We start from the raw sequence: 27,598 nt of genomic DNA on the forward strand, positions 1-27,598 counted from the left end.
TACTCAATGCTCTGCTTTGTTTCTCCTGCCTTCTAGTCTCACTACCACTTCCTGTTACCAACTTTGCTTTCTTCCAATTTGGGCCACCCTTCAGGTTCCCACCCCCTGACAAGCTAGTTTAAACCCACCCCAACAGCAATAGCAAATCTCCCTACAGGTATACCAGTCACAGTCCTGTTACAATGTAGCCCGTCCAATGTGTACAGGTCCCACCTGCCCCACAACCCGACCTGATGCCTCAGAAATCTGATGTCCTCCCTCCTACACCAATTCTCCAGCCACATATCTAATCGATCAATCCTCCAATTCCTATGCTCACTACCATGTAGCACTGAGAGTAACCCTGAGATTACTGCTCTTGAGATCCTGCTTTTTAATTTCTTTCCTAACTCCCTGAAATCTGCTTTCAGGACCTCATCCCTCTTCCTACCTTTGTCGTTGGCACCTATGTGGACCACGACTTCTGGCTGATTCCCCCTCCCCCCGAAGATGTCCTGCAGCTGCTCCATGACATCCTTGACCCTGGAACCAGGGATGCAACACACCATCCTGGAGTCGTACTTACTGCCGCAGAAATGCCTGTCTGATGCCCTGACTATGGAATCCCCTATCACTATTGATCTTCCATTCTTCTTCCTCCTCCTGTACAGCAGAGCCACCCGTGGTGCCACAGGCTTGACTCTGGCCGCACTCTCAGCATCCAAAATGGAAAACCAATTAGCAAGCACGATAGACTCTGGGGACTCCTACACTACCTGCCTGGTTCAGTTAGACTGCCTAGCGGTCACCCATTCCCTCTCTGGCTGCACGCTTCTGCCCTGTGGTGTGCCCACCTCTCTAAGCATGCTATCCACATAGTCCTCTGCCTTGCAGATGCACAACAGTGACTCCAGCCGCCGCTCAAGTTCTGAAACACAGAGCTCAAGCTTGTGCAGCTGGTGACACTTCCTACAGATGTGCTTGTCAGGGACACATGGTGTGTCCACGACTTCACACATACCGCAGGATGCACACTCCGCTTGGCCAAGCTGACCTGCCATTCCATAACTCTAAAAATTATTTATTACACTCAGAGTAAGTAGAATGAGTAGAATAAATTACTAGTAACTTTACTATACTTACGCTAACTTTATCTTACTTTGGTTTACCTTATTACTTTATTTAACTTTGACCTGATTTAACTTTACTTCCCTATTGCTAGTGTTCCTTACTGAAATCCAAGTTGCTACTTCTTTATAAATGATACGTTTTCTAGTTTTAAGCAATGTAAACACACTCCCTAATGGCAGCTTCTCACCAGCCAATGAACTTAGAGTTTTCCTGTGGTGTCACTCCTGGATTTTTTTTTAAGCTCAGCTCGCTGGCCGAGCAGAGGTGTCCCCCCCAGGTCCAGCTGTCTCTGCTCCCAGAAGGTGAGTGAAGGCCCCAAACCTCATCCTCTATTTATCCGCTGCCCAAGTAGAGGTGCCCCTTGCACGTCCAGTTGTCTCCACTCTCGGAAACTGAGTGAAGTCCCCGAGCCTCACCCTCTATTTATCTACTGCCTGAGTAGAAGTGTGTCTCGTAGGTCCAGCTGTCACTGCACCCAGAAGGTGAGTGAAGGCGCCGAGCCTCTTCCTCTATTTATCCGCTGGCCGAGCAGAGGTGAGCCTTGTAGGTCCACTGTCTCTGCTTTCGGAAGGCGAGTGAAGGCCCTGAGCCTCGTCTGCTATTTAGCCTTTGCCCGAGTAGAGGTGTCCCTCACAGGCCTGGCTGTCTCAGCTCCTGAAGGTGAGCAGCACGTAAATGGGGGCAGCTGCTTGGAACACGATTTAAAGAGGTCAACTTCTTTGTTAAAATAATGATTGCAGAAATTTCACACAAGCGAGATTAAGCATCTTCATGGCACAGCACGATTTTCAAGGCCATCAGATCACATCTCCCATTCCGGGCAGTCTTCTGATCTGTAGCCATCCATATAATGTACAAGTTTTTCTAAACTGAATATTGTGCAGCATTTACTAACATAGTGCTGCACAACAAAAGGTGCAACTTGGTAATAGTTTGCAGCAGCAGGAGACATTTGGCTTACTTATCCGGGGTATTCTCTTGCCATACTTTGAATAACTCTGCCTCTCATTTGTTGGCAAGAACCTGACTAGTTCATTCTTAGTGCTACCCAATTACATATGAACATAAGAAATAGAAGCTGGAGTAGGCAATTTTTCCCTTCGAGTCTGTTCTGCCATTCGACAAGATCACGGATAATCTTCTACCTCAGCTCCACCTGGCCTCGATATCCCGATATCCTTTAATTGCCTTAGTGCCCAACAATCTCTTGATTTCTAGGCTTAATACACTCAACAATTGAGCAAATGCGATAGCGTCAATTTTTTTTTGAACAGCCACAGGGTTAAGACAGTCAGGACATTTTTCAGTTTAATTACCCAGAGTTCTCTCTCCGGAAGGGTCCACTTCCTGGGCCATTTTCAGAGCTTCTGTGGTTGCTATGTCAACGTTGCATGGCACAACCACAAGGTTAATTGTTTCTTGTCGCTTAATAAATGATTTAATGAGTTTCTTAATCTGTAATAAAACATCAAACTATTAGCTACAAAGCGAGTTTAAAAGTAACCAAAATTAAGTTGGGGGGAAGAAGCCAAGGAATTCATAAAGAGTGACCAATTGATGAAGGAAAGCTCAACAACTATTTATACAAGATGTATTTGACTGTCACTAACTGTATGTAATTAATTACGACATGAAATAATTTGTCAAACAAGTGAAAGATATACAACGCAGGAAGAAAAGGGAAGGGCAGTTGGCCAGGATACGCATTCCATAAAATTATAATCAGCATTAAATTACGTGGCATTCAAAAAGCCGGAACATTGGAAGGCTTACAAGGCCCAAAATGTGGATATGTTATAGATAAACCAATGTACAATTCTGTACAAAAGCAGGATATCTTGCCTAATGCTTGTGATAAATTCTAATATCTGACAAAGGCCGTTAGACTATGTGAGTAAACATCTAACAATGTGATACTTTCTTGTATCCCAGCCTGAATACTGAGCCGTGAGGAAAAATTCTTCAAATGTTTGTCTTGATGGGCTTAAAAAAAGAACAATAAGCCAAGATAGTATCCATCCCAGAATATTGAAGTCATTGTGGAGGAGAAAGACAAGGCATTAACTATAATTTATGGAAAGGGTAGATATGGAAATTGTGACAAAGAATTGGAGGGTGGGAATTACTATGCTTAAGATCAAGGAAGAGGGACAGGATAACTCAAGAGTTAATAAATTAATCAGGAAGATAGGAATCGCTAATAGTCTGCAGCAGACCCAGACATGAGGCAAGGAAAATCCTAATGGTAGAATATTTTGAGAACCATTGGCCAAAAATGTATTTGCAGTCATTTTCAGGCATGGGAGTTGCAATTACTGATTTGGCCACACCTGTTCCTATTAAGCAGGCAGCATATAACTCCATGCTGCCTCCTCATTTACTTGATTTTAGCATGCAGCCCAGTGCGATCCATACTGCTAGCTAGCTGCATGCTCAACAGGAGGCCTAACAACATATGCGACTGGTATGTGTTCCAGCTAGCCTCCAGCTCTTAAAGGCAGTCTATCCCTCTTAAGGGGAAGCTGCACTGAATGAAAGGAGGTTATTGCTGACTGCCAATGCTGCAATTGGAGATAAGGGAAATGGAGTACGGCCCTGACAGAGGGCTCTGTGGTTCACGGATATGGCGCTGGAGGCCTCAGTCATGGAGGTGGGCAGGTGGACTAGGGAGGTCAACTCCTGCAGTCTAACCCCAAGACCTGGCAGCAGCGCTGGAAGAAGTTTAATGACCTTACTTGCATGGTCAAGATCAGTGAATATATCTTCAAAGGACATCTCAGACCCAGCACAACATCAACCACTCATGCACCACATGCCCATCACTCAGCCATCAGCACTTCGTGGCTCTCAGGACTCACAACTAACATCCAGATACTCCATCTCACCTTCACACACCTGCCAATGCTGTCAAACTCACACCCATCTCTCGCTGATTCCACATACCCCAGCTATTCAGCTGTGGCAGGCACATCATCCAAACACAGTGCAACACAATCACAAACATTCTTCCCTCTCCTCTTGCAGGACAAGATTGCCCACAATAGAAGGGAGCAGAATCAAAGCAGAAGCAAAAAAGCTTGGATTCATCCCCTGAGCCTGTCAGAGGTGATGGTGCTGCACATCATGGAGCTGGCCAAAATACAGCCCATAGCATACTGCATTCAGGATGATGATACATCACTCAACTCCCACCTCATCCTGCCACTTGGACATGATGTCCAGCTGCTGATGGTGTGATCTTGGACCTCTTGCTTTCCTTTCCAATCCCCTCTCTTTCATCCCAACCCTTCCATTGTGATTTTGTGCTTTCAGCTACCCAAGAACTGATGCCTACTCAACCACAGCAAACCCAGGAGAAAGAGCGAGAGTAACATCACAGCACTGATGAAAAGTCACCATCCCTTGATCTGACACTCAGAGCAACAACTCAGGTCCTGGTACTGTGCAAACTTCAAAGGGTAGGTATAGAGTCAGGATCTGCACATGCTGAGTGACTGGGCACTAAAGGGCTACTAGGGTAGGTGGAATTGTTAATTCACTGGAGGGTCAGTGCTGCTAAAGGGAATTCAGATAAGGACTACAACGGGTTGACAAACAGGAGAATGGTGATGAGGATGCATGCTGAGATGCTGGGTACATTGACTGGCCTGCTAACCAGCCTTTCGTAACTGTCAAGGAGCATGGAGAGGTCCGGTTCCAATGTGGCAGAGCCACCAGAAGTGCTGTGGAGTCCAACTTCACAGTTCATAGGTCTAAACATCACCTGTTCCTCCCAAGCATGCTACACTTAACACATAGAATGTCTCAACGTTCCTTACATACTGTATCTCAAAATAAGGAATCTAATTTGCCGATCAAAGACGTTCCCCTTTTGTTTTGCAGTTAGTTAAACAATTTGCACATTAAGGTGATTGGAGTGACATTATTGAGAGAGTGAAATCTTATTGTGAGTTCAGGAAGATAGGGAAATGCAAACATTTCCTCAGTTGCGAAAGGAGCTGGTCTTTTGAAGTCAGGGTAAAAATGTATTGTTGGAACTATATAGAGGGAGCTTTACTCAATGACAACTTGCATTGATATCATACCTTTAATCTAGTAAACCATCCCAAATCCCAATCCCAAGTTGCTCAATCAGATAAATACTTAATTTTTTTTTATATCTGATGTGGGCGTCACTGGCTCGGCCAGGATTAATATTGCCCATCCCGAATTGCCCTTGAGAAGGTGGTGCTGAGCTGAATCGCTACAATCCCCCCTGGTGTAGGTACATCCACAGTGCTGTTAGGGAGCGAGTTCCAGGATTTTGACCCAGCAACAGTGAAGGAACAGTGATATAGTTCCAAGTCAGGTTGGTGTGTGACTTGGACGGGAACTTGCAATTGGTGGTGTTTCCATGCATCTGCTGCCCTTGCCCTTCTAGGTGGTACAGGCCATGGGTTTGGAAGGTGTTGTTGAAGGAGCCTTGGTGAGTTCCTGCAATGCATTTTGTAGATGGTGCACACTGCTGCCACTGTGCATTGGTGGTGGAGGGAGTGAGTGTTGAAGGTGGTGAATGGAGTGCCAATCAAGTGGGCTGCTTTGTCCTGGATGGTTTCAAGCTTCTTGAGTGTTGTGGGAGCTGCACTCATCTTGGCAAGTGGACAATATTGCATCACACTCCTGACTGGCTGACACCAAAAGGCACATTTGGTCAAGTGACCAAAGGTTGACGAAGTGATAGGTTTAATGCCCTAGCAAAACTGGAGTCAATGGGAATCAGGAAGAAAACTCTCCGCTGGTTGGAGTCATACCTAGCACAAAGGAAGATGGTTGTGGTTGTTGGAGCTCAGTCATCTCAGCTCCAGGACATCACAGCAGGAGTTCCTCAGGGCAGTGTCCTAGGCCCAACCATCTTCAGCTGCTTCATCAATGACCTTCCTTCCATCTTAAGGTCAGCAGTGGGGATGTTCACTTATGATTGCACAATGTTCAGCACCATTCACGACTGCTCAGATACTGAAGCAGTCCATGTCCAAATGGATCAAGACCTTGGTAATATCCAGGCTTGGGCTGACAAGTGGCAAGTAACATTCACACCACACAAGTGCCAGGCAATGACTATCTCCAATGAGAGAGAATCTAACCATCGCCTGGGGGGGTTACCATTGATCAGAAACTGAACAGGACTAGCCATATAAATACTGTAGCTACAAGAGCAGGTCAGAGGCTAGGAATCCTGCAATGAGTAACTCACCTCCTGACTCCCAAAGCCTGTCCATCATCTATAAGGCACAAGTCAGGATTGTGATGGAATACTCCCCACCTGCCTGGATGCAGCTCCCACAATACTCAAGAAGTTTGGCACCACTTAAGTGACACCACATCCCAAACATTCACTCTCTCCATCACTGATGCACAGTAGCAGCAGTGTGTATCATCTACAAGATACACTGCAGGAATTCACCAAGGCTCCTTAGACAGCATCTTCCAAACACATGAGCACTGCCATCTAGAAGGACAAGGGAGGCAGATAGATGGGAACACCACCACCTGGGAATTCCCTTCCAACTCACTCACCATCCTGACTTGGAAATATATTGGCGTTCCTTCACAGTCACTGGGTCAAAATCCTGGAACTTCCTTCCTAATAGCACTGTGGATGTACCTACACCACATGCACTGCAGCGATTCAAGAAGGCCTTCAACACCACCTTCTCAAGGGCAATTAGGGATGGGCAATAAATGCTGACCCAGCCATCCCATGAATGAATAATAAAAAAATGGTACATCCTAAAAGATGTGGAAAGACAAAGATTTAGGTAGGATATTCCAGAACTTAGAGGTTAGGAGTTGAAGCCATAGTTACCAAAGGTGGGGCAGAGGAAGGCATAGAGGCTAAAGTTTGAGAAATGCAGAGGTCTTAGAGGGGATAAGGGGCGCTGTAAGGCTGGAGGAAGTTATGCCACTTGGAAAAGGTGGGGCTGGGTAAGGATTTTAGCGAATCGGTTGTCCGGGAGCCAATGTGGCTCAGTGAGAGAAGGGTGATAGTTGAAAGTGACTTGGTGCGAATTAGAATACTGGCAACAGAATGTTGGATGAGCTCCCACGTATATAGAGGTTGGAAGATGGGACACCAGTCAGGAGAGCACTGAAATAGTTCCACTCTGCACCTGACCTTTGCTGTAGCTGACACAGCAACACTGCTAACAATGCGGGTCTGATTCTTAAAGAGATATTCTTCAAACTGCTGAAAGCAAGAAAGCGTTGAATATAAAAAGAGCTATTTCATATTTTTACAGAGTCTGGCTACATACCTGATCACCAATATCTGCTGGTTGGTTACCAACGGCTACTCTGGCAATCCCTGGTAGATCTATCAGTGTCAGGTCAGGAACATTGCTGGATTGAATTTGAAGGCTGATCAATTCTTTACTGATTCCTACGCCATCACCTGCCATGATGTTCTGGGCTGGAGAGATGTGATCATAGAGTCAGAGAATCGAAGATATTTGTCACACAGAGGGGAGCCATTCTGTTGGCCAGTGACAGGGTAACATATATCCTGAAAACATGGTATTCTCAGTGTGAAGATGGGACTTTGTCTCTACAAGGACTCTGAGGTGGTCACTCCTACCAACACTGCTATTGACAGATGAATCTGCGATGAGTAGATTGGTGAAGGTGAGGTCAAGAAGGTTGTTCTCTTGGTTCCCTCACCACCTGCCGCAGGCCCAGCCTACCAGCTGTGTCCTCCAGGACTCGGCCAGCTTGGTCAGTAGTGGCTCTACTAAGTAACTCTTAGTGATGGACATTGAAATCCCTCAACCAGAGCACATTCTATGTCCTTCTACCTTCTTCCAAGTGATTTTCAAAATGGAGGAGTACAGCAAGAGCTCAGTGGGGCAGGTGGGCAGGGTGGGGGGGCGTTTTGGCAGCGGTGGGCTATGTGGTACTCAGCAGGAGGTCTCCTTGCCCACTTTTAGCCTGATGCCATGAGACTTCTTGGGGTTTGAAGTCAACATTGCAGATGCCAGAGCAACTCCCTCCTGACTGTATACCACTGTGACGCCACCTCTGGTGTATCTGGCCCGCTGGTGGGTTATTTTTTATTCTTTCATTGGATATGGGCATTGCTGGTTATCACCCATCCATAATTCCCCTTGAGAAGATGGTGGGGAGCCACCTCTTGAATCGCTTCAGTCCATGTGGCCTAAGTACACCCACAGTGCTGTTAGGGAGGGAGTGCCAGACTTTTGACCCAGTCACAATGAAGGAACCACAATATAGTTCCAAGCCAGGATGGTGTGTGGCTTGGAGGGGAACTTTCAAGTAGTGGTGTTCCCATGCATCTGCTGCCCTTGTTCTTCTAGGTGGTAGGGGTCATGGGTTTGAAAGGTTATGGAGGACATCTTTGGAGTCACTGTAGTCCCAGTAGGAAAGGTGGCACTGGTGAGGCAGGTTGGAGACTATGTGGGCACCTCAACATGGAGGCATTCTCAGAGATGTGGATCTAAGTTTAAAAAAATGAGGGCCAAAGCTGGGAGGTCCCTCAGAGCAGAGGGCCGCAAAATAGTCAACAATTGACCTTAACGAGCAGTGGTTGATTTCAAATCTCCTTAGCCCTGAAGTCAATTCTGACATCTGAACACTGCTTAACTGAGGTTAATTAACTGATGATAGTACGACAGTAATCACAAACCATGAACTGAGTGTAAATGCAAGATAAAATTGGAAATTTTCCTAGTGTGTACAGCTCTGTATCACACTCACTCACACCACTGAAAGGCTTGCCAAGTACTTATTTCATGGTGTTAACAAAGACTTTACCTCAATGCCATTCATTTTTTATAAAACATGAAGCATGAAAGAAAGCAAAGGCCACACAAATGTGGGAGCAGTGTAATTCAGTTTTACAGTACCTTCCCAAATTTCTTCCTCCACTTCTGATGGATCGATCAGGTCCCGTTCCTGAGATCCATAAGTGAGTTTGCCCTTCCAAACATTGGCCTCTTTGGTTTTCTTCAGCTTCAATTCAAGGGGACACCTGGTAACAATACCTGCCATGGAATATTGAAAAGGATTACATTGTTTCAAACGATTTACAGCCACATATTACATCAGGTGAGTGCATCATAGCACAGATCACACTTAAATAAGCCAAAGAAAATTGGTTGGGTCTCAGCACGACAGACCACACCAGCACAGGGCACTAAGGTGGGGCAATGTGCTGGTGCTCAGATGTGCCACAGCAAGCTTCAGATCTAAGCCATACTATTGTGCAGAAATGACTAGCAAAGACTACTGTTTGCTTAGAGGAATAAAGGAAGGATCAAAAAGATCTTCCTATACCTTTAGAGAAGATTGAGAGTGATCTAATTGGGCTGTTTATTATGATTAAAGTAGTTGATAAGGTAGATAGAGAGTAACTAGTTCCTCAGATTGGGTAGTCCAGAACAAGGGGGCATAACCTTAAAATTAGAGCCTGGTTGTTCAGGAGGGTTGTCAGGAAGCACTTGGTCACACAAAGGGCAGTGAAAATTTGAATCTCTCTCCCCCAAAAGGGCTGTTGAGGTTTTGAATTGAGAATTTCAAACTGAGATCAATAGATCTTTGTTAGGCAATGTTATAAAAGGATATAGAACCAAGGGAGGTAGGTGGATTTGAGATACAGATCAGCTGTAATCTAACTGAATGGCGGAACAGGCTTGAGGGACTAAGTGGCCTACTAACATCCCTCTTCCGGGGAATTATTGCACAGCATCTAATGGCTGATTATAAAATCTAAAGAAGGAAATACATTGACATTGCGACTCATCACATCTCTCAGAAATGTCTCATAGTCGTTCGCGTACAATGAAATTACTTGAAAGGATGTGACTGGTGCTGTATTACAATTCATTCATGCACAGCTAGGTTCCAGAAGAAGGAGTGAGATAAAAGAGGAACAAGTTAATCTGCACCTGAAGGTGTTGCTTGAAGAAAGAATGATGTCTAGGGCACCAAGAAAACTCCATCCTTGTCAGGCTACCTATCTGGCATCCAGTACTGGATGAGCAGAAAATTTTCCCCACAAAATCTTTGGAAGACTGAAGCCATTGTATTTAGTCCCTGTGTTCTGTAACCATCAGCACCATCTGTCTCCCTGGCACCTGTCTAAAGTTGAACCAGAATGTTCACAACCCTGACTCATGTTTGACCCCAAGATGAGCTTCCAAAAATATATCCATGTTTTCACTGAGAGCATCTGTTTTCACCTGTTTTCACCTCCAAGACACAGTTCAGCGCTGCCCCAGTATCAGCTCATTTGTTTCTGAAAACCTCACCCATGCATTTTTTTAACCTCTAGACTTGACTCGTCCAAAACATGCCAGGTCAGCCTCCCATTTTCCACTCATCCAAACTCGTGCAATTCAAACTGCGTCCCATTCACCCTGAGTCCTGTTCACCCACCACCCTTGATTCACTGACCTACACTGGTTCTCCGTTAAGAAATGCCTCAATTTTAAAATTCTCAACCTTGCTTTCAAATCGCTTTGTGGCCTCACCCTTCCCTATCTCTGCAACCTCCTTCAGCCCTATCACCCTCTAAGGTATCTGTGCTCCTCCAATTCTGGCCACTTGAATATCCCTGATTCTAATCGTTTCACCATTGGCAGTATGTTCCTTCAGCTGTCAAGGCCCTAAACCTGGAATTACTTCTCTTAGCATCTCTGCCTCTCTTCCTCTTTCCTCCTTTAAAAATTAAGACTTTGCCCATGACCTTCTCTTACATTGCTCAGTGTCAAATTATATTTGATAATGTTCCTGGATAAATTCACTACATTACAGATGCTATACAAGTTGATGTTGTTGCTAGTTGCTATCTTACCACTCCCTCTGGGAAGTGACACCCCGGATAATGCCTCCAGTACTGAGCTCTTCCCGGAGCTTTGGTCTCCAATCACTGCGATGGCGGGAAGTCCCAGGTCCTTGTCCACACCCAGCTTTCTCAGCGAGTCGATAAGATCAATGCAAGGACGTATCTTCTCCTCATAGCAATTATAAAACTGGCCATCCATTGCTTGAAAAGAAACCCAAGGATAATCATTCAACAGAGACCATATGATCATTTAAATATTTCTGAGTTGGAACCAAATATTTTGACCAGTACTGGCAACTCCTCTATTTCTTATCTGACCGCTTTTATCAGTGCTAAGCTCTGCAACTCCCTCACTAAACTTTTCTGTCTCTCTGCCTCCTTCTGATTCTTTCAGCTGCTCCTTTCAAATCCTGCCTCTGATTAAGTTTTTGGTCACCTGTCTAGGACATTCTCTTGTTTCGGGAATAGGTTTTCAGGAATAAGTTCTCTTTGTTTAAAAAAATCAGCAAGTAATCATCTGTAACTGTAACATAAGAATCCCAGATTGCACAAAGCAAGCACAGGTGTATCACTTTACTTTAAGCTTAAGCAGGAAAAGCAAAAAAAAAAGCCTCAAAACATACAAATAGCAGTGAATGGTCATTTGGCAGTGACTCAAAGCAACTCTTTAATTGGCAACTGCCCTCACTGCAGGCCAAGTGGCTTTATATAACATCTTTTATACCCCTTTTCATCTGTGGACCAGGGTGTTATATTCACAGGACCTTATTGTCCTATAAATGCTTCCCATAATATAAAATGACTGATAATATGTCAACTTCTTTGTCTAAACCATGGGGTAAAAGCCTGTCCTGTTGTTATTCACTTTCTGGGCCTCTAGAGTCTTTGCATGTGTCTTCTGTCCTTGATCACTCAGGTCTTTACAATCTCTTTTCTCATGCAATGCTGTGCCCCATGATCAGTTCCACAACTCTTGTTGAAATATCTCATCTCCAGTGTTCAAACTGGTTTTCAGGGACTTCATTGAGTGTATTGTCCTGTTATCAGTTGTTCATGCTTAGAGCTGTTCATCAGGTCTGCTAATAAAACAGCCATTCTCATTCCTTATCAGAACAATATTTCATTAATCACCAGTAGGGCTCAGTGTGGACATGCCATATTCTTGTTTCTCACAATAGTCCAATTGTTTGTTTCTGCCCAAGATCTTCCTAACCTGTGATAAATAGCTTGCAGCATTCTGCAGTTTTATTTCACTCTGAAAAGTCTTCTTGGCCTTGCGAAGTATGTTTATGGATAAAATTTGGTAATCTTTGTTTAAGTTTGGTCACACCATACAGCCATACCTGTATTCTTAAGAGTCTGCCCTCAAGTGGCTGTGTGCCCAAAGCTAGGACCACAGGCACCTACACTGAATAAATATTGTCTTCTTTTTTGACATCTTCTAGCAAAGCTTGATCCACTCTTGCGGCTTTTGTTGCTTGTTAACACGGCATGTTATTATCAATAGATGCAACACAATTATCAGCTGAACATTGACCAAAATGTAGGAGATGATCCTTACCTAAGAGTAAAACACATACCAATATACCACTTTTAAGAGTCATCCCCAACGATAGGTAATTTTAAAAAATTCATTCACAGCGTGTGAACATCGCTGGCTGGGCCGGCATTTATTGCCCATCCTTAGTTGCCTTGAGAAGGTGCTGGTGAGCTGCCTTCTTGAACTGCTGCAGTCCATGTGGTGTAGATACACCCACAGTGCTGTTAGGAAGGGAGTTCCAGGATTTTGACCATTCGACAGTGAAGGAACGGTGATATATTTCCAAGTCAGGATGGTGAGTGACTTGGAAAGGAACTTCCAGGTGGTGGTGTTCCCATCATCTGCTGCCCTTGTCCTTCTAGATAGTAGTGGTTGTGGGTTTGGAAGGTGCTATCTTAGGAGCCTTGGTGAATTCCTGCTGTGGCCTTTTTGATGGTACACACTGCTGCTACTGTGCCTCGCTGATGGAAGGAGTGAATGTTTGTGGATGTGGTGCCAATCAAGAAGGCTGCTTTGTCCTGAACGGTGTCAAGCTTCTTGAGTGTTGTGGGAGCTGCACTCTTCGAGGCAAGTGGGGAGTATTCTATCACACTCCTGACTTGTGCCTTGTAGATGGCGGACAGGCTTTGGGGAGTCAGGAGGTGAGTTACTCATTGCAGGATTCCTAGCCTCTGACCTGCTCTTATAGCCACAGTGTTGTTATGGCTTGTCCAGTTCAGTTTCTGGTCAATGGAAACCCCCAGGATGTTGATAGTGGGGATTCAGTGCTGGTAATGCCATTGAACGTCAAGGGGTGATGGTTAGATTCTCTCTTGTTAGAGATGGTCATTGCCTGGCACTTGTGTGACGCAAATGTTACTTGCCACTTGTCAGTCCAAGCCTGGATGTTGTCCAGGTCTTGTTGCATTTGGACATGGACTGCTTTAGTTTCTGAGGAGTTGCGAATGGTGCTGAACATTGTGCAATCATAAGTGAACATCCCCACTTCTGAAATTATGAAGAAAGGAGGGGCACTGACTGACCAATATAAATGATGTTAAATTACATTGATATGAACCAATGAAGATTAGAGGTTGGGCAGTTCCAAATGGCCACCCTACCAGCCTCTAAACTTTGTTAGCTCTTTTGGCATGGGGATCAGATTAACACCAACAAGGTTTGATCCCTGTTCCAGCTGAGGTAGACTTGGGGCCTGCTTTGGTACCCTACCTTTAGTGAAAAATCATGGCGTTTTGTAGTGGTTTTGTGAATAATTGCCAAGGACCTGCTTTTGGGAACAGAACTCAAGAAAATATTATAAAGAATATCCAGAAATGATTACAAAGTAACAATGCAATGGAACTACTTTAGGTTTCAAGATACATAAATATGTCATCTGATCCTCAAGATTAGGTGATGAACTTGAGTCATTCCTGTCCCTTTCTTTTATAAATTTACGTTTTTATTTTATGTTGAAGTTTTATTAAGTTTCTGATCAAATGCAATTGCAGTGCTTATTTTAGTTAATTATATTGGCTAGGCCTTAAGCTCATAATCATTTTTGTGTGCGCATGCAAGGATACTGGTGGGGTATAGTGTCCAGTACTCCTGAACTCCTCTAGTGGTTACCCTATGATTTACTGGAGGGTACTACTGCAGATATTACTTTGGGGTAGTGTTGCCAAGACAACTGTGATCAAACTGTTTTCGGGGAGGGTAACTGTTGGCGGTCCAGTACATGGAGTAGGCTTCTATCCAACCCCCTAGATACAGCAGAATCTCAATCATTGGCCAGAATGATACTTTCATCTTTTTCAACTATTGCCTGATCCTTGCCATCAGGGCGAAGGCAACAAAATAGAATGTTACTTCCAGTCCTGTACCCTCTGTTCCTTTATGCACTGGCTCACCCTTTCCTAAGTCTATGGGGTTTATTTGATTTCCTTTTATTTTTGTCTTGATCCCGTGTGCTCAATACTGTACTGTGGACACGTTGCCACCAGATGAAGTGCTTCATTGGGCGAATCTGATGTGTCATCATCCCAGTAGAGCGGATGCATTCACAATGTGTTCACTGTTGTTGGCTGTTGTCTTTCTGACCTACCTGGTTCACGTGGAAGCATTTAATCTTCTGGGTAGTTGAACCAGGTATACCATGGGGCTGGCCTTATTCACAATGGTCCCTTATACAGGGAATCAAAAACATTCCCGATTGCATGATTTTATACCATCACCCGACTACCTCCCATCCCTGCCAGTTACTTGGGGCCAAGTGCAGCCAATTGTATTGGTGTGCTCAGCTGATGTTGTAGGCCATGCACAAACTTACTTCCTTTAAGATCCTCTATAAATTGCTCACAAATGGATCCCCGTCACCTCTTTCATTTCCTTATCCGCCAGGCTGGGCACTAACAGGTGTGTGAGGGTAAGCATGAGCCTTCTGGTCACTAATCCATGATGGTAGTACCCCGTACTGCCTTAGACTTGTTGCTAAGCATTCCTATAAGAATTAGGGGGAGTAGCTCATCCCATTTAGTGCATTGTTTGTTCAACTACTTTCATACAGCTGGTTTCATTCTCTCCATAATTTCTGATGACTGTGCATTGTGGTAACGTGCCATTTTCCCCAATAGTTTAGCACTAATTTGAGGTAGACTTCAAATTACCCCAGAAGGACAAAGTATCTCAAAAAATGGAACAACCGGTTAAGCAAGCTATTTCACGCTGGTACAATGCAGTACTCAACTGGTATTTTTCACTAACAGGATACTGTCATCAGTCTAAAAAAATGTTCTGCCTACCACACAATTGAGCAACATCATGTATGAATTTCAGCGCCAGTGTGCATCCAGGTACATGGTTCCTATGTCTCAACAATTGGATAATTGAATCAAACAGCACGTTTCTTCAGTTGTTGATAATTGGCACAGTGTGGACTGTACTCAACCAGCTCACATTTGCAAAACCCAAAACTAAACATCTATTGTTAGATGCGATTCCCTGATTGGGCAGCACTTGCTGAACAATTCTGAGTGTATTAATAACTATATTAACAACCAATTTAAGATAATCAGTCGAGCTTCTAATGTGGCTCACTTACGCTTGCTATAAGTGACATACATTCATACACAGGGACCCATTCTCTGAAAACAAAAGGAATACACTCAAACCTTGCATCTTTTTTGAATTAGCCAGAAACATGGGCTTTCTCCATGGCAATGACTCGGCCAACTGAGGCTAGGAATCGTGCGACGAGTAACTCATCTCCTGACTCCCCAAAGCCTGTCCACCATTACAAAGCACAAGTCAGGAGTGTGATGGAATACTCCCCATTTGCCTGGATGAGAGCAGCTCCTACAACACTGAAGAAGCTGGACACCATCCAGGACAAAACAGTCTGCTTGATTGGCACCACATCCACAAACATTCACTCCCTCCACTACCGACGCACAGTAGCAGCAATGTGTATCATTCACAAGATGCACTGCAGGAATTCACCAAGGCTCCTTATGCAGTATCTTCCAAACCCCCGACCACTACCACCTGGAAGGACAAGGACAGCAGAAAGATGGGAACACCATCTATCCAAGTCACTCACCATCCTGACTTGGAAATATATCACTGTTCCTTCACTATCGCTGGCTCAAAATCATGGAACTCCTTTCCTAACAGCACTATGGGTGTACCTACACCACGTGGACTGCAGTGTGAAGGCAGCTCACCTCCACCTTCTCAAGGGCAACTAGGGATGGGCAATAAATGCTGGCTCAGCCAGCAAAGCACACATCCCGTGACTGAATATTAAAAAAAATTGGAGTCGACTTGCCAATCAGCATTCTTTTCTCTTGTAGTATAAATTGTTGTGGTTGTTTGAAATTGGGCATTCTTTTGTTTGTCCTGATGAGTGCAAGATGAAAAGCTTTGAAATTTTGTCTCTCTTTTCAGCAAAATTTAAGTAAAGGAGGATTTCCGAAAGGCAAGGAACAGAGTGTACATGTCAGGGAGTCATGTCAAAGTCAGAAGTGTTGAATAAGGAGAGTAAATATCAAGGCAAGGCAGTGGAGAGAGCCATCCTGGAATAATTTCCGTAGGTGTGATGAGTCTTTTCAGGATGGATGAGCTATGAGTGGCTGATTGGCTTAATCATTTTGTTGCAAGACCTTTTGAAGGGAAAACAACATATACATTTCTTTGGTGGTGCTTGCATCAGCACAATCCACTTGAATGCTTCGCAGTCCAACCATATAATTTCATCAGAGCCTGTTTGACACTGTTGTAGGGCTGTGAATTTTGTTGTTGTGTAAACAGTACAACTGGTTATTTTACTTCAGCAGGAAGTGACAGATCCCATGGCACTATTCAAAGAAGAAGAAGGGCATTCCCCTGATACCCTGAACATTACTTATCACTCATCCAGCATTGCTGTTCACTGAGAGCTTGCTGTGTGTAAATTGGCTGTCGCATTTCAACAGTGGCTACACTTCAAATGTCCTCTGTTGGCTGTAAAACACTTTGGGACATCCTGAGGTCACAAGAGGTGCTATACAGATGAAAATCTTTCATTTTTTACCAAGGGAAGGAAAGATTGACTGTGATTTATCACTAACCTTCTCCAGCACGGTATCTGCTTTGGGAGAGTGTTGTGGGTGGAACTGAGTCACAGTTGGGAGCACTTTAAGAGCACTATGAACTTCTTGACAATTTTGTGCAGTGGGTAGCAGGATTGCAAGGTTCTGATGGCTGTTCTGCTTTGTCAGCTAGCTTTTAAGATTGGGTCTTCTTCTGCAATTTCCTTTCATTGGAAATCAGCTTCAAGCAAAACTTCTGCATAAAAACGAAGTGTCGCTGAAGATTACACAGGATGACGGAGTATCAAGGAGGACGTCAAAATGGGATCTGGACCCAGAGGAGCACAAAAACTTTGCCTATCTCAAGAAAATTGAGCTTCTTAAACTGGAAAAGAAGTCATAGGGCCAGAGGTGGACATCACCACTTTGGAATAAAGCCCTGGGCTGGGTTAGCTAATAGCAGTGAGAGTGGCAGTAGGTGTGGTAGAATTGGCTTTGATGCTACTGGATGTTGTTCATTAAATAATGTTCATTTTCTCATTGTTATCGTGCTGCAAAGGACTTGTGCATGCATGTCACTGCACCTTACCTTTCTGTATCTCTCTCGTGTAGAAACCATTGTCTCAAATAGATAATTACAAATGGAGAAAGATCATTGGGCTCATCTTAACTCATCCACCCAGAAAAGACCTCTCACCCACACTAAAGTCCCTGTGAAGGGAATTAGATACACACTTGAAAAGGAAAAGGAAAGATTTGCAGGCCTGGAGAAGGGGCAGGAGTGTGGACTAATTGGATAATTCTTGCAAAGAGCTGGCAATGGCTTAATGGGCCGGGCTTGTATGATTTTATGTCCTGATCTAGATTTTGCAGGATGTTGGGTGGGGGAGGGTGCGATTGGTGGCAAAGTGACAGCAGATTAACATTGAAACTCTGACATTGTAGTCTGTCACTCAGGACTCCAACACATGCAGCAATGTGGACTCCTTTGAGCTGGCACTCATTGAAATCAGTGACAACTAGAACTTTTCCTCCCCCCGCATGGCTGTTAGAAACTCCATATAAGTGACAGCTTGTTCAATCAGGTGCAACTCAGTTTTTAATGGCAATGCGATTATTAAGATTTGATGGACTACAGAACTAAAATAAAATATAAATACCTGGAAAAATTCAGCAGGTCTGGCAGCATCGGCGGAGAAGAGCACAGTTGACGTTTCGAGTCCTCATGACCCTTGAACAGAAGTTCTGTTGGAGGGTCATGAGGACTCCAAACGTCAACTGTGCTCTTCTCCGCCGATGCTGCCAGACCTGCTGAGTTTTTCCAGGTATTTCTGTTTTTGTTTTGGATTTCCAGCATCCGCAGTTTTTTGTTTTTATTTTTGTTTTTGTTTTTATAAAATAAAATATATTTGTGGAGTGCCATTAAATGATAAATTAGTAGACATTTTAAGCTAAGTCTGTTGTTTTAAATAAAAGCAAAATATTGCGGATGCTGGAAATGTGAAACAAAAGCTAAAATAGCTGGGAAAACTCAGCAGGTCTGACAGCATCTGCGGAGAGAAATACAGTTAACGTTTCCAGTCCGTATGACTACTTTTGATGAAGAGTCACACGGACTCGAAACGTTAACTCTGTCTTCCTCTCCGCAGATGCTGTCAGACCTGCTGAGTTTTCCCAGCTATTTTTGTCTTTGACCCACTATCACACATTCATGTGTGAAGTACATGGGTGGGGAAGAACAGGCTGCGCCAGTAGAATTGTGCACCAGTCAGGGTCATGCCAGCAAAAGGGCAGACTGGCACAGTCAGTGGAAAACTGGAAGTGGAGATTACTATGAACAATTAGTGCATTTTTATTCTGGGATGGAGGTGGGCATGAGGTGAAATGTGCCATGTGGAAAGGAATATCCCCAGTGTTGAGGAGTTGTTTGTATTGAAAGGAAACAGGGAGAATCTGGTACATCCAGTTTATCAGTCTGGTTTTGTTGTTGTGGTTCTCAGATGTGGTAGCCGTGGGCCTGGATGTAGAGACAATGCTGGAGGCAATACTGTTCGCAAACTCTCACTTTTTATTGAACATTATACTAACCTGTTACAGCATCGACTCAGCACGAGGCTTGACATCGGGCTTGTCCAAGCCCCAGCCCACAGGCCAGATGTGGCCCGTCAAGCGTCTCTATCTGGTCTGCGGAGTGAGCCAATCAGCAGCAAGTGTGAGAGAGAGCCAGAATCTGATTGGAGGAGCCGCAAGCAACCGCGGCTGTGAGTCTGCTGGGCGGGAAGGGAGAGAGAGAGAGATGGGTACTGGTTGCCGGGAGGGAGGGGAGAGAGAGAGAGAGACTGTGGCTGTCAGGCCAGGCAGAAGATACTGGGCAGGATTTTACGTTCCGCTGGCGGGCGGGCGTCCAACTCGATCAGGCATGTCCCGACGTCATCGTGCACTCGAGGCATATTTCTTTCGCTCGGCGAGTACGCACGGCAGTCAGAAGTGCACCCGCTAACCATTAACCCGGGAACTAAGCCCATTATCAGCGCAATTGTCAGTGATTTTTCGTGGCCCGTCCAAACATACGGTTGGCTGATGGGCCAATTGGCCTTTACGTTTTTAATGAAACCTCACCAAGGACGGGATGAAATCTCCGTTAGGGAATAAAAAAATAAATATCTGGGGACTTTCTCTTTGTAAGGTATGCTTTCAGGTGCTGGATTGTGCTGCATGGATATTTTTTTTTTGCAGCATTTTTGTGCTTTAATTTATTATTTGGAGGCTTGCAGCTCCCTAATGCAGCTGTCTGCCATCAGGGTGCTCAGTGGAAGCGCTCCCAGCGCCCACACCCCGACAGCCCTGAGCTCTTTAGTGCACGTTTCATGCTGGCTGCCAGATTGGGGGGGGGGGGGGGGCGGGGAGAGAGTGGCTGCCGGATTTTTTTTTGGGGGGGGAGAGAGAGAGAGAGAGTGGCTGCCGGATTTTTTTTTGGGGGGGGAGAGAGAGAGAGAGAGTGGCTGCCGGATTTTTTTTTGGGGGGGGAGAGAGAGAATGGCGGCCGGATTTTTTTGGGGGGGCGGAGAGAGAGAATGGCGGCCGGATTTTTTTTTGGGGGGGGGAGAGAGAGAGTGGCTGCCGGATTTTGGGGGGGGGGGGAGAGAGAGAGAGAGTGGCTGCCGGATTTTGGGGGGGGGGGGGGGGAGAGAGAGAGAGAGTGGCTGCCGGATTTTGGGGGGGAGAGAGAGAGAGAGAGTGGCTGCCGGATTTTTTTGGGGGGTGGGTGGAGAGAGAGAGAGAGTGGCTGCCGGATTTTGGGGGGGGGGGGGAGAGAGAGAGAGAGTGGCTGCCGGATTTTGGGGGGGGGAGAGAGAGAGAGAGTGGCTGCCGGATTTTGGGGGGGGGGGGGAGAGAGAGAGTGGCTGCCGGATTTTGGGGGGGGGGGAGAGAGAGAGAGAGTGGCTGCCGGATTTTGGGGGGGGGGGGGGAGAGAGAGAGAGAGAGTGGCTGCCGGATTTTGGGGGGGGGGGAGAGAGAGAGAGAGAGTGGCTGCCAGATTTTGGGGGGGGGGAGAGAGAGAGTGGCTGCCGGATTTTGGGGGGGGGGAGAGAGAGAGAGAGTGGCTGCCGGATTTTGGGGGGGGGAGAGAGAGAGAGAGTGGCTGCCGGATTTTGGGGGGGGGGGAGAGAGAGAGAGTGGCTGCCGGATTTTGGGGGGGGGGGGGGAGAGAGAGAGTGGCTGCCGGATTTTGGGGGGGGGGGGGAGAGAGAGAGTGGCTGCCGGATTTTGGGGGGGGGGAGAGAGAGAGAGAGTGGCTGCCGGATTTTGGGGGGGGGGGGAGAGAGAGAGAGTGGCTGCCGGATTTTGGGGGGGGGGGAGAGAGAGAGAGAGTGGCTGCCGGATTTTGGGGGGGGGGGAGAGAGAGAGAGAGAGTGGCTGCCGGATTTTGGGGGGGGGGGGGAGAGAGAGAGAGAGAGTGGCTGCCGGATTTTGGGGGGGGGGGGAGAGAGAGAGAGTGGCTGCCGGATTTTGGGGGGGGGGGAGAGAGAGAGTGGCTGCCGGATTTTGGGGGGGGGGGGGAGAGAGAGAGTGGCTGCCGGATTTTGGGGGGGGGGGGAGAGAGAGAGAGTGGCTGCCGGATTTTGGGGGGGGGGGGGATGCGGGGAGAGAGTGGCTGCCGGATTTTGGGGGGGGGGGGATGCGGGGAGAGAGTGGCTGCCGGATTTTGGGGGGGGGGGGATGCGGGGAGAGAGTGGCTGCCGGATTTTGGGGGGGGGGATGCGGGGAGAGAGTGGCTGCCGGATTTTGGGGGGCGGGGGGATGCGGGGAGAGAGTGGCTGCCGGATTTTGGGGGGGGGGGGATGCGGGGAGAGAGTGGCTGCCGGATTTTGGGGGGCGGGGGGATGCGGGGAGAGAGTGGCTGCCGGATTTTGGGGAGGGGGGGATGCGGGGAGAGAGTGGCTGCCGGATTTGGGGGGGGGGGGGATGCGGGCAGAGAGTGGCTGCCGGACTGGGGGGGGGGGGGTGGAGGGAGAGTGGTTTCTGGTGGGATGGACCAAGTCGCGATGATCTCGAGTTCTCAGTGGAAAGGATTTGTGTTTTATACTCAACACAAAAACCTGGAAATACTTGGAAAAATCAGCAGGTCTGGCAGCATCGGCTTGAAGGGTCATGAGGACTCGAAATGTCAACTCTTCTTCTCCGCCGACGCTGCCAGACCTGCTGGGTTTTTCCAGGTAATTCTGTTTTTGTTTTGGATTTCCAGCATCCACAGTTCTTTGTTTTTATCTTTGTGTTTTATACTGTCGGACTTTATCTTTGGCTTGGTGTCAGTTTACATGCCTTGGCAAGACTTAAAGGAACACTTTTATCACACAGCCAAGATAGAACAGTCTAATAGAAAGAGAGAGAGAGAGAGAGAGAGAAACTTTGGTTGCTTTATGCACTCGCCTGTCAAGATTTTCTTTTGCAGTGTTGCTAGCAGCAGGAATTTGGGCAGATACTTCATATGATTTGGTCGATGTTACCGTCGTGTTACCCCCTTGCCCCTGCTTCAAGTGAGGCAGGAGTAGCCTTTAAAATCAGCAAGAAGTTAGAGTGCTCCACCCCTAATTGTTGGATGAGGACAAATATTCAACGTCGCCTCCGATGGATGGGAAGAACAACGACGCTGTAATAAATATTGCCTTTAATGTATATCTGGTCTCTCAATGAGGTAGAAATTGGGCATAAAAATGAGTGCTTTCCCAACGTTGGTATCTATCAACAGCCTTCTCTGCATTCAATTTTATCAGCCACGCACCTGCTCATTTCACCAGTCTGCCAATGTCCTCCTGAATCCTGTTGCTCTCCTCCTCATTGCTTACTAAATTTTCGGATCTCGCGTCATCTGTAAACTTTGAAATTTTGCCCCGTATACTCAACTCCAGGTCAAGAGCAGTGCTGTTTATATCTCACTCCAGCCTCAAATACAATTATTCTCTGCTGTCTATCCCTTTGCCAGTTTTATATCGACACTGCTACTGTCCCATTGATCCCACGGGCTTCATTCAAATTTTGCTAACAAGTTATGCCTTCTTGAGTCTTCAAAGGGGGGGAAATTGCTCTTCAAACATAGAGGGAGGAAAGGAAAAAAAAGACAGCACACCTGACGGATCCACTGAAATGTTTCTAGCTGCAAATCATTGCCCACATCATTTACCAACAGAGCAAATAGTTGACAAAATATAGTGAAATGAAGAACTACATACCTGTATAGCATCGGCTGAGTGCTTGATCAGTGTGGGTGACAAGAAGAAACGAACAGAACAGTGAAATCTGCCTGACTTGTCTCCACCCATTACTGCGTTCACCCATATGTAAAAACGGTTGCTGGGTTGTATAAGTTTCTATTCTGTTAAAGGGAAACTGCAGTTATTAAAAAAGCTTCTCAATTTTCCATGCATACGTTTTAAGATGCATGTTTGAAGAAAAAAGAAAACACTTGCATTTATATAGCGCCTTACACGGCATCAGAACATCTTTTACAGCCAATGAAGAGTTTTTGAAGTGTAGTCACTGATGTAGGAAATGCAGCAAGCTCACACAGGCAGCATTGTGATAACGACCATACCATTTTTGTAGATGTTGGTTGATGGATAAAAGGCCAGAATACTGGGAGAACACTCCTGCCTTTCTTCAAAATGATGGCATGTAATCTTTTATATCTGGATATATATATCAGTTTAACAGAAATCTGTCATTGCTCCCTGTGTATCTGCGGTTTTTTTTGACACAAATGAAGTGCAGCTGCACACAACATGTAGGCACCTCGGTAGTATACTCTGTGTGTTGTGTCTGTACTTACACATCATCGTCATAGTCAGGAGAATGACCACACATAGTTCATTGTAAATATATTCATAAACATTTCCCATGGTTGGTATTTTTCACAAAATCCGAAAAGTCCTCAAGAATTGAAAGGGACCTGAATAATTCAACCCCTCTCAGACACACTGGGGGTAAAGTTGATATGAGCAATAGTATAATATGGGCAATATTGGATCAGTCATCTTGTTCCACCTCTCTTTTGATTTTACATTGATGGAAATGAAAATTGGGAAGGATGTATAATGGGCGCCTAATCGGATATTGCTCATTTTAAATGATCGCCTAAAGTCGAAATTAACCCCATTATTTAAAAATTATCCTAGGTTAACAGCACAGAGGGAGGGCATTCAGCTCACCACACCTCTGCTGGCTCTTTGAAATTCCTATCCAATTAGTCCCACTCCCCCTGCTCTTTACCAATCTTATCTCTATTCTTTCACAGGAATTGGGCATCGCTCGCAGGGACAGCATTTGTTGCCCACCCCTAATTGCCCTTGAGAAGGTAGTGGCGAGCTGCTTCCTTGAACCGCTGCAGTCCATATGCTACTGTTAGGAAAGGAGTTCCAGGCTTTTGACCTAGCAACAGCAAAGGAACAGCAATATATTAGGATGGTGTGTGGCTTGGAAAGAAATTTGCATTGTTCTCATGCACCCTCCCAGGTGGTAGAGGTCACACGTTTGGGAGGTGCTGTCAAAGGAGGCAGTGCATCTTCTATATGGTGACCCTAGACATCGCCTTGAGTCTGGAATCGCATGTGGACCAGAGCTGGTAAAGATAGAAGATAACTTCTGAAGACAAGTCGTATTGGACTCAAAACATTTAGTCTGTTTCTCTCCACGCAGATGCTGCCCTGCTTGCTGAGTTTTTCCAGCACTTTCTATTTTTATTTTAGATCTCCAGGATCTGCAGTATTTTGCATTTATAAAGGATTCCTTCCCCTGAAGGACATTAGTGAACCAGGTGGGATTTTTTAACAGGAACCTTGTGCCGTCATCTCAATGAATTTTGGGCTCGGCACGATGCTGAACTCTTCTTCCGCCGCCTTCGTCTCCATGCTCACTTCTTTGGGCAGGAGTCCTCTCCCCGTTCAATGGATCCTTTTACCCGCTTCCAATATTCTCCCTCCATCTGAACCCCTCCCTCTGGAATCTTACCTTCTTGTGATCTTTTCATTGAGAACTGTCGGTGTGACATTAGTCGTCCCCAATTTCTCTGCTCCTCTCACCCACTCTAACCTGTCTCTCTCTCTGAACTTGCTGCATTCCGTTCTCTCAGGTCCAACCCTGACATTGTCATCAAACCTGCTGACAAGGGTGGTGCTGTTGTTGTCTGGCGCACTGACCTCTCCCTCGCAGAGGCTGAGCGTCAACTCGCAGACACTTCGTCCTACCTTCCCTGGACCATGGCCCCACCACTGAACATCAAGCCGTTGTTTCCAGGAATGTTACTGATCTCATCTCTTCTGGAGATCTTCCTTCCACAGCCTCCAACCTCATAGTCTCCCAATCTCGGACGGTCCGCTTCTACCTCCTCCCCAAAATCCACAAACAGGACTGTCCCGGCAGACCGATTGTGTCAGCCTCTTCCTGCCCCACAGAACTCATTTCTTGCTATCTTGACTCCGTTCTCTCTCCCATTGTCCAGTCCTTTCCCACCGACATCCGTGATTCCTCTGACACCCTACATCATATTAACAATTTCCAGTTCCCTGGCTCCAACCGCCTCCTCTTCACCATGGACGTCCAATCCCTCTACACCTCCATCCCCCACCAGGATGGTCTGGCAGCTCTCCGCTTCTTCCTTGCACAGAGGCCCGAACAATCCCCATCCACCACTACTCTCCTCCGTCTGGCTGAACTTGTTCTTTCACTGAACAATTTCTCCTTAAACTCCTCTCACTTCCTCCAAATAAAAGGTGTGGCTTTGGGTACTTGCATAGGCCCCAGCTATGCCTGTCTCTTTATGGGGTATGTGGAACGTTCCTTTTTCCAGTCCTACTCCGGCCCCCTTCCACATCTCATTCTCCGGTACATCGATGATTGCTTCGGTGCTGCTTCATGCTCTCGTCTGGACCTGGAAAAATTTATTAATTTCCGCCCCTCCATCATTTTCACATGGTCCATCTCTGACACTTCCCTTCCCTTCCTTGACCTCATTGTCTCAATTTCTGGTGATAGACTGTCCACCAATATTCATTACAAGCCTACCGATTCCCACAGCTACCTCAACTACAGCTCCTCACACCACGCTTCCTGTAAGGACTCCATCCCATTCTCTCAGTTCCTTCACCTCCATTGCATCTGTTCTGATGATGCCACTTTCAAAAACAGTTCCTCTGACATGTCTTCCTTCTTCCTTAAGCGAGGTTTTCCACCCACGGTGGCTTATAGGGCCCCCAACCGTGTCTAGTCCATCTCCCGTGCATCCTTCCTCTCCCTCCCAGAACCATGATAGTGTCCCCCTTGTCCTCGCTTATCACCCCACCAGCCTCTGCATTCAAAGGATCATCCTCCGCCATTTCTGCCAACTCCAGCATGATGCCACCACCAAACACATCTTCCCTTCACACCCCTGGCAGCATTCCACAGGGATCGTTCTCTCCGGGACATCCTGTTCCACTCCTCCATCACCCCCTACACCTCAAACCCCTCCCATGGCACCTCCCCATGAAACCACAGAAGGTGCAACACCTGCCCCTTTACATCCCCTCACCTCACCGTCCAAGGGCCCAAACACTCCTTTCAAGTGAAGCAGCATTTCACTTGCACTTCCCTCAATTTAGTCTATTGCATTCGCTGCTCCCAATGTGGTCTCCTCTTTGGAGAGACCAAATGCAGACTGGGTGACCGCTTTGCAGAACACCTTCGGTCTGTCCGCAAGCATGACTCTCTGTCGCTTGCCATTTCAACGCTCCACCCTGCTCTCATGCCCACATGTCCATCCTTGGCCTGCTGCATTGTTCCAGTGAAGCTCAACACAAACTGGAGGAACAGCACCTCATCTTCCGACTAGGCACTTTACAGCCTTCCAGACTGAATATTGAGTTCAACAATTTTAGATCATGAACTCTCTCCTCCATCCCCACCCCCTTTCCGATCTCCCCCCCCCCCCTTTTATCCCCACCCAATAATTTATATAGATTTTTCTTTTCCCACCTATTTCCATTATTTTTAAATGTATTTCCATCTCTACCTTTTAGCCTATTTCAATCCCTTCCCTTCACCCCACCCCACCCCCACTAGGGCTATCTGTACCTTGCTTGTCCTGCTTTCTACCCTTAGTTAGCATATTCCTTCGATAATATCACCACCTTCAACGCCTCTTTGTCCTTTTGTCTATGACATCTTTTGGCTATCTCCACCTATCACTGGCCCTCTATCCAGCTCTACATGTCCCCGCCCCCTTAAACCAGCTTATATTTCACCTCTTTTCTATTTTTCCTTAGTTCTGTTCAGTCATACGGACTCGAAACATTAACTGTGTTCCTCTTCGCAGATGCTGCCAGACCTGCTGAGTTTTTCCAGGAATTTTTATTTTTGTTTGGGATTTTTTTATCAGTTCAATTCTTGGTCATTGTTAGTGAGATGAGCTTTTAATTCTGGATTTTTTGTTTGAACTGTGTTGGATTTGAACCTACCAAGCAGCAGCAACAGCAATGATGGTTGAATTGCACTCCTGGTAACTTCCCCCAACTTGATGCTGCTGTGCATTTCTCCTGGGACCTTCTGATCCCGGCTTCCACAAAAAATGTGCAATTCTGCATCCCACGGGAAACTCCACCGAAGCGGACTAGAGTCAGTAGAAGGCAGGACACCCCCACCTTTGTACGGCTCTATCTGCTGCATGGTCTTTGAATGTTAGTGAATGGATGAATAAATGAATGGGTGAGTGAATAAATGGATGGGGTAGGTGGTTGAAAGGATAGGTGGGTAGGGTGGGTGGGTAGGATGGGCACGTGGGTGAGGTGGATATGTAGGCGAGGTGGGTAGGCATGTGAGATGATGGGTAGGGTGGGTAAGTAATAGAGTTATACAGCATAGAAACAGGCCCTTCAGCCCATCATGCCCGTGATGGCCATCGTGCACCTACCTATTCTAGTCCCATTTTCCAGTACTTGGCCCCTAGCCCTGTATGCTATGGCGTTTCAAGTGCTCATCTAAATACTTATTAAATGTTGTGAGGATTCCTTCCTCCACCACCCCCTCCAGGCA

The 27,598-nt window shown here is 46.2% G+C and overlaps 1 protein-coding gene across 5 annotated transcripts in view; it reads right to left on the bottom strand.

Moving 5' to 3' along the window:
• Positions 1-23,305, bottom strand: part of LOC121290373 (interferon-induced GTP-binding protein Mx3-like) — a 39,456-nt gene extending 16,151 nt beyond the window's left edge. Inside the window, exons 1-6 of one of the 5 annotated variants that reach the window (XM_041210761.1) lie at positions 23,023-23,305; positions 22,768-22,910; positions 10,958-11,149; positions 9,009-9,146; positions 7,404-7,558; positions 2,427-2,565 (exon numbers count right to left, since the gene is read on the bottom strand). In XM_041210761.1, coding sequence (XP_041066695.1) covers positions 2,427-2,565; positions 7,404-7,558; positions 9,009-9,146; positions 10,958-11,149; positions 22,768-22,910; positions 23,023-23,132 — 877 coding nt within the window. In that variant the 5' untranslated portion in view covers positions 23,133-23,305. The other 4 variants (XM_041210762.1, XM_041210764.1, XM_041210763.1 and 1 more) reach the window with 4 other exon arrangements.
• Between the last annotated feature and the right edge of the window lie 4,293 nt (positions 23,306-27,598).

This window comes from Carcharodon carcharias, chromosome 18 (genome assembly GCF_017639515.1).
Source record: "Carcharodon carcharias isolate sCarCar2 chromosome 18, sCarCar2.pri, whole genome shotgun sequence".
NCBI lineage: Eukaryota > Metazoa > Chordata > Chondrichthyes > Lamniformes > Lamnidae > Carcharodon > Carcharodon carcharias.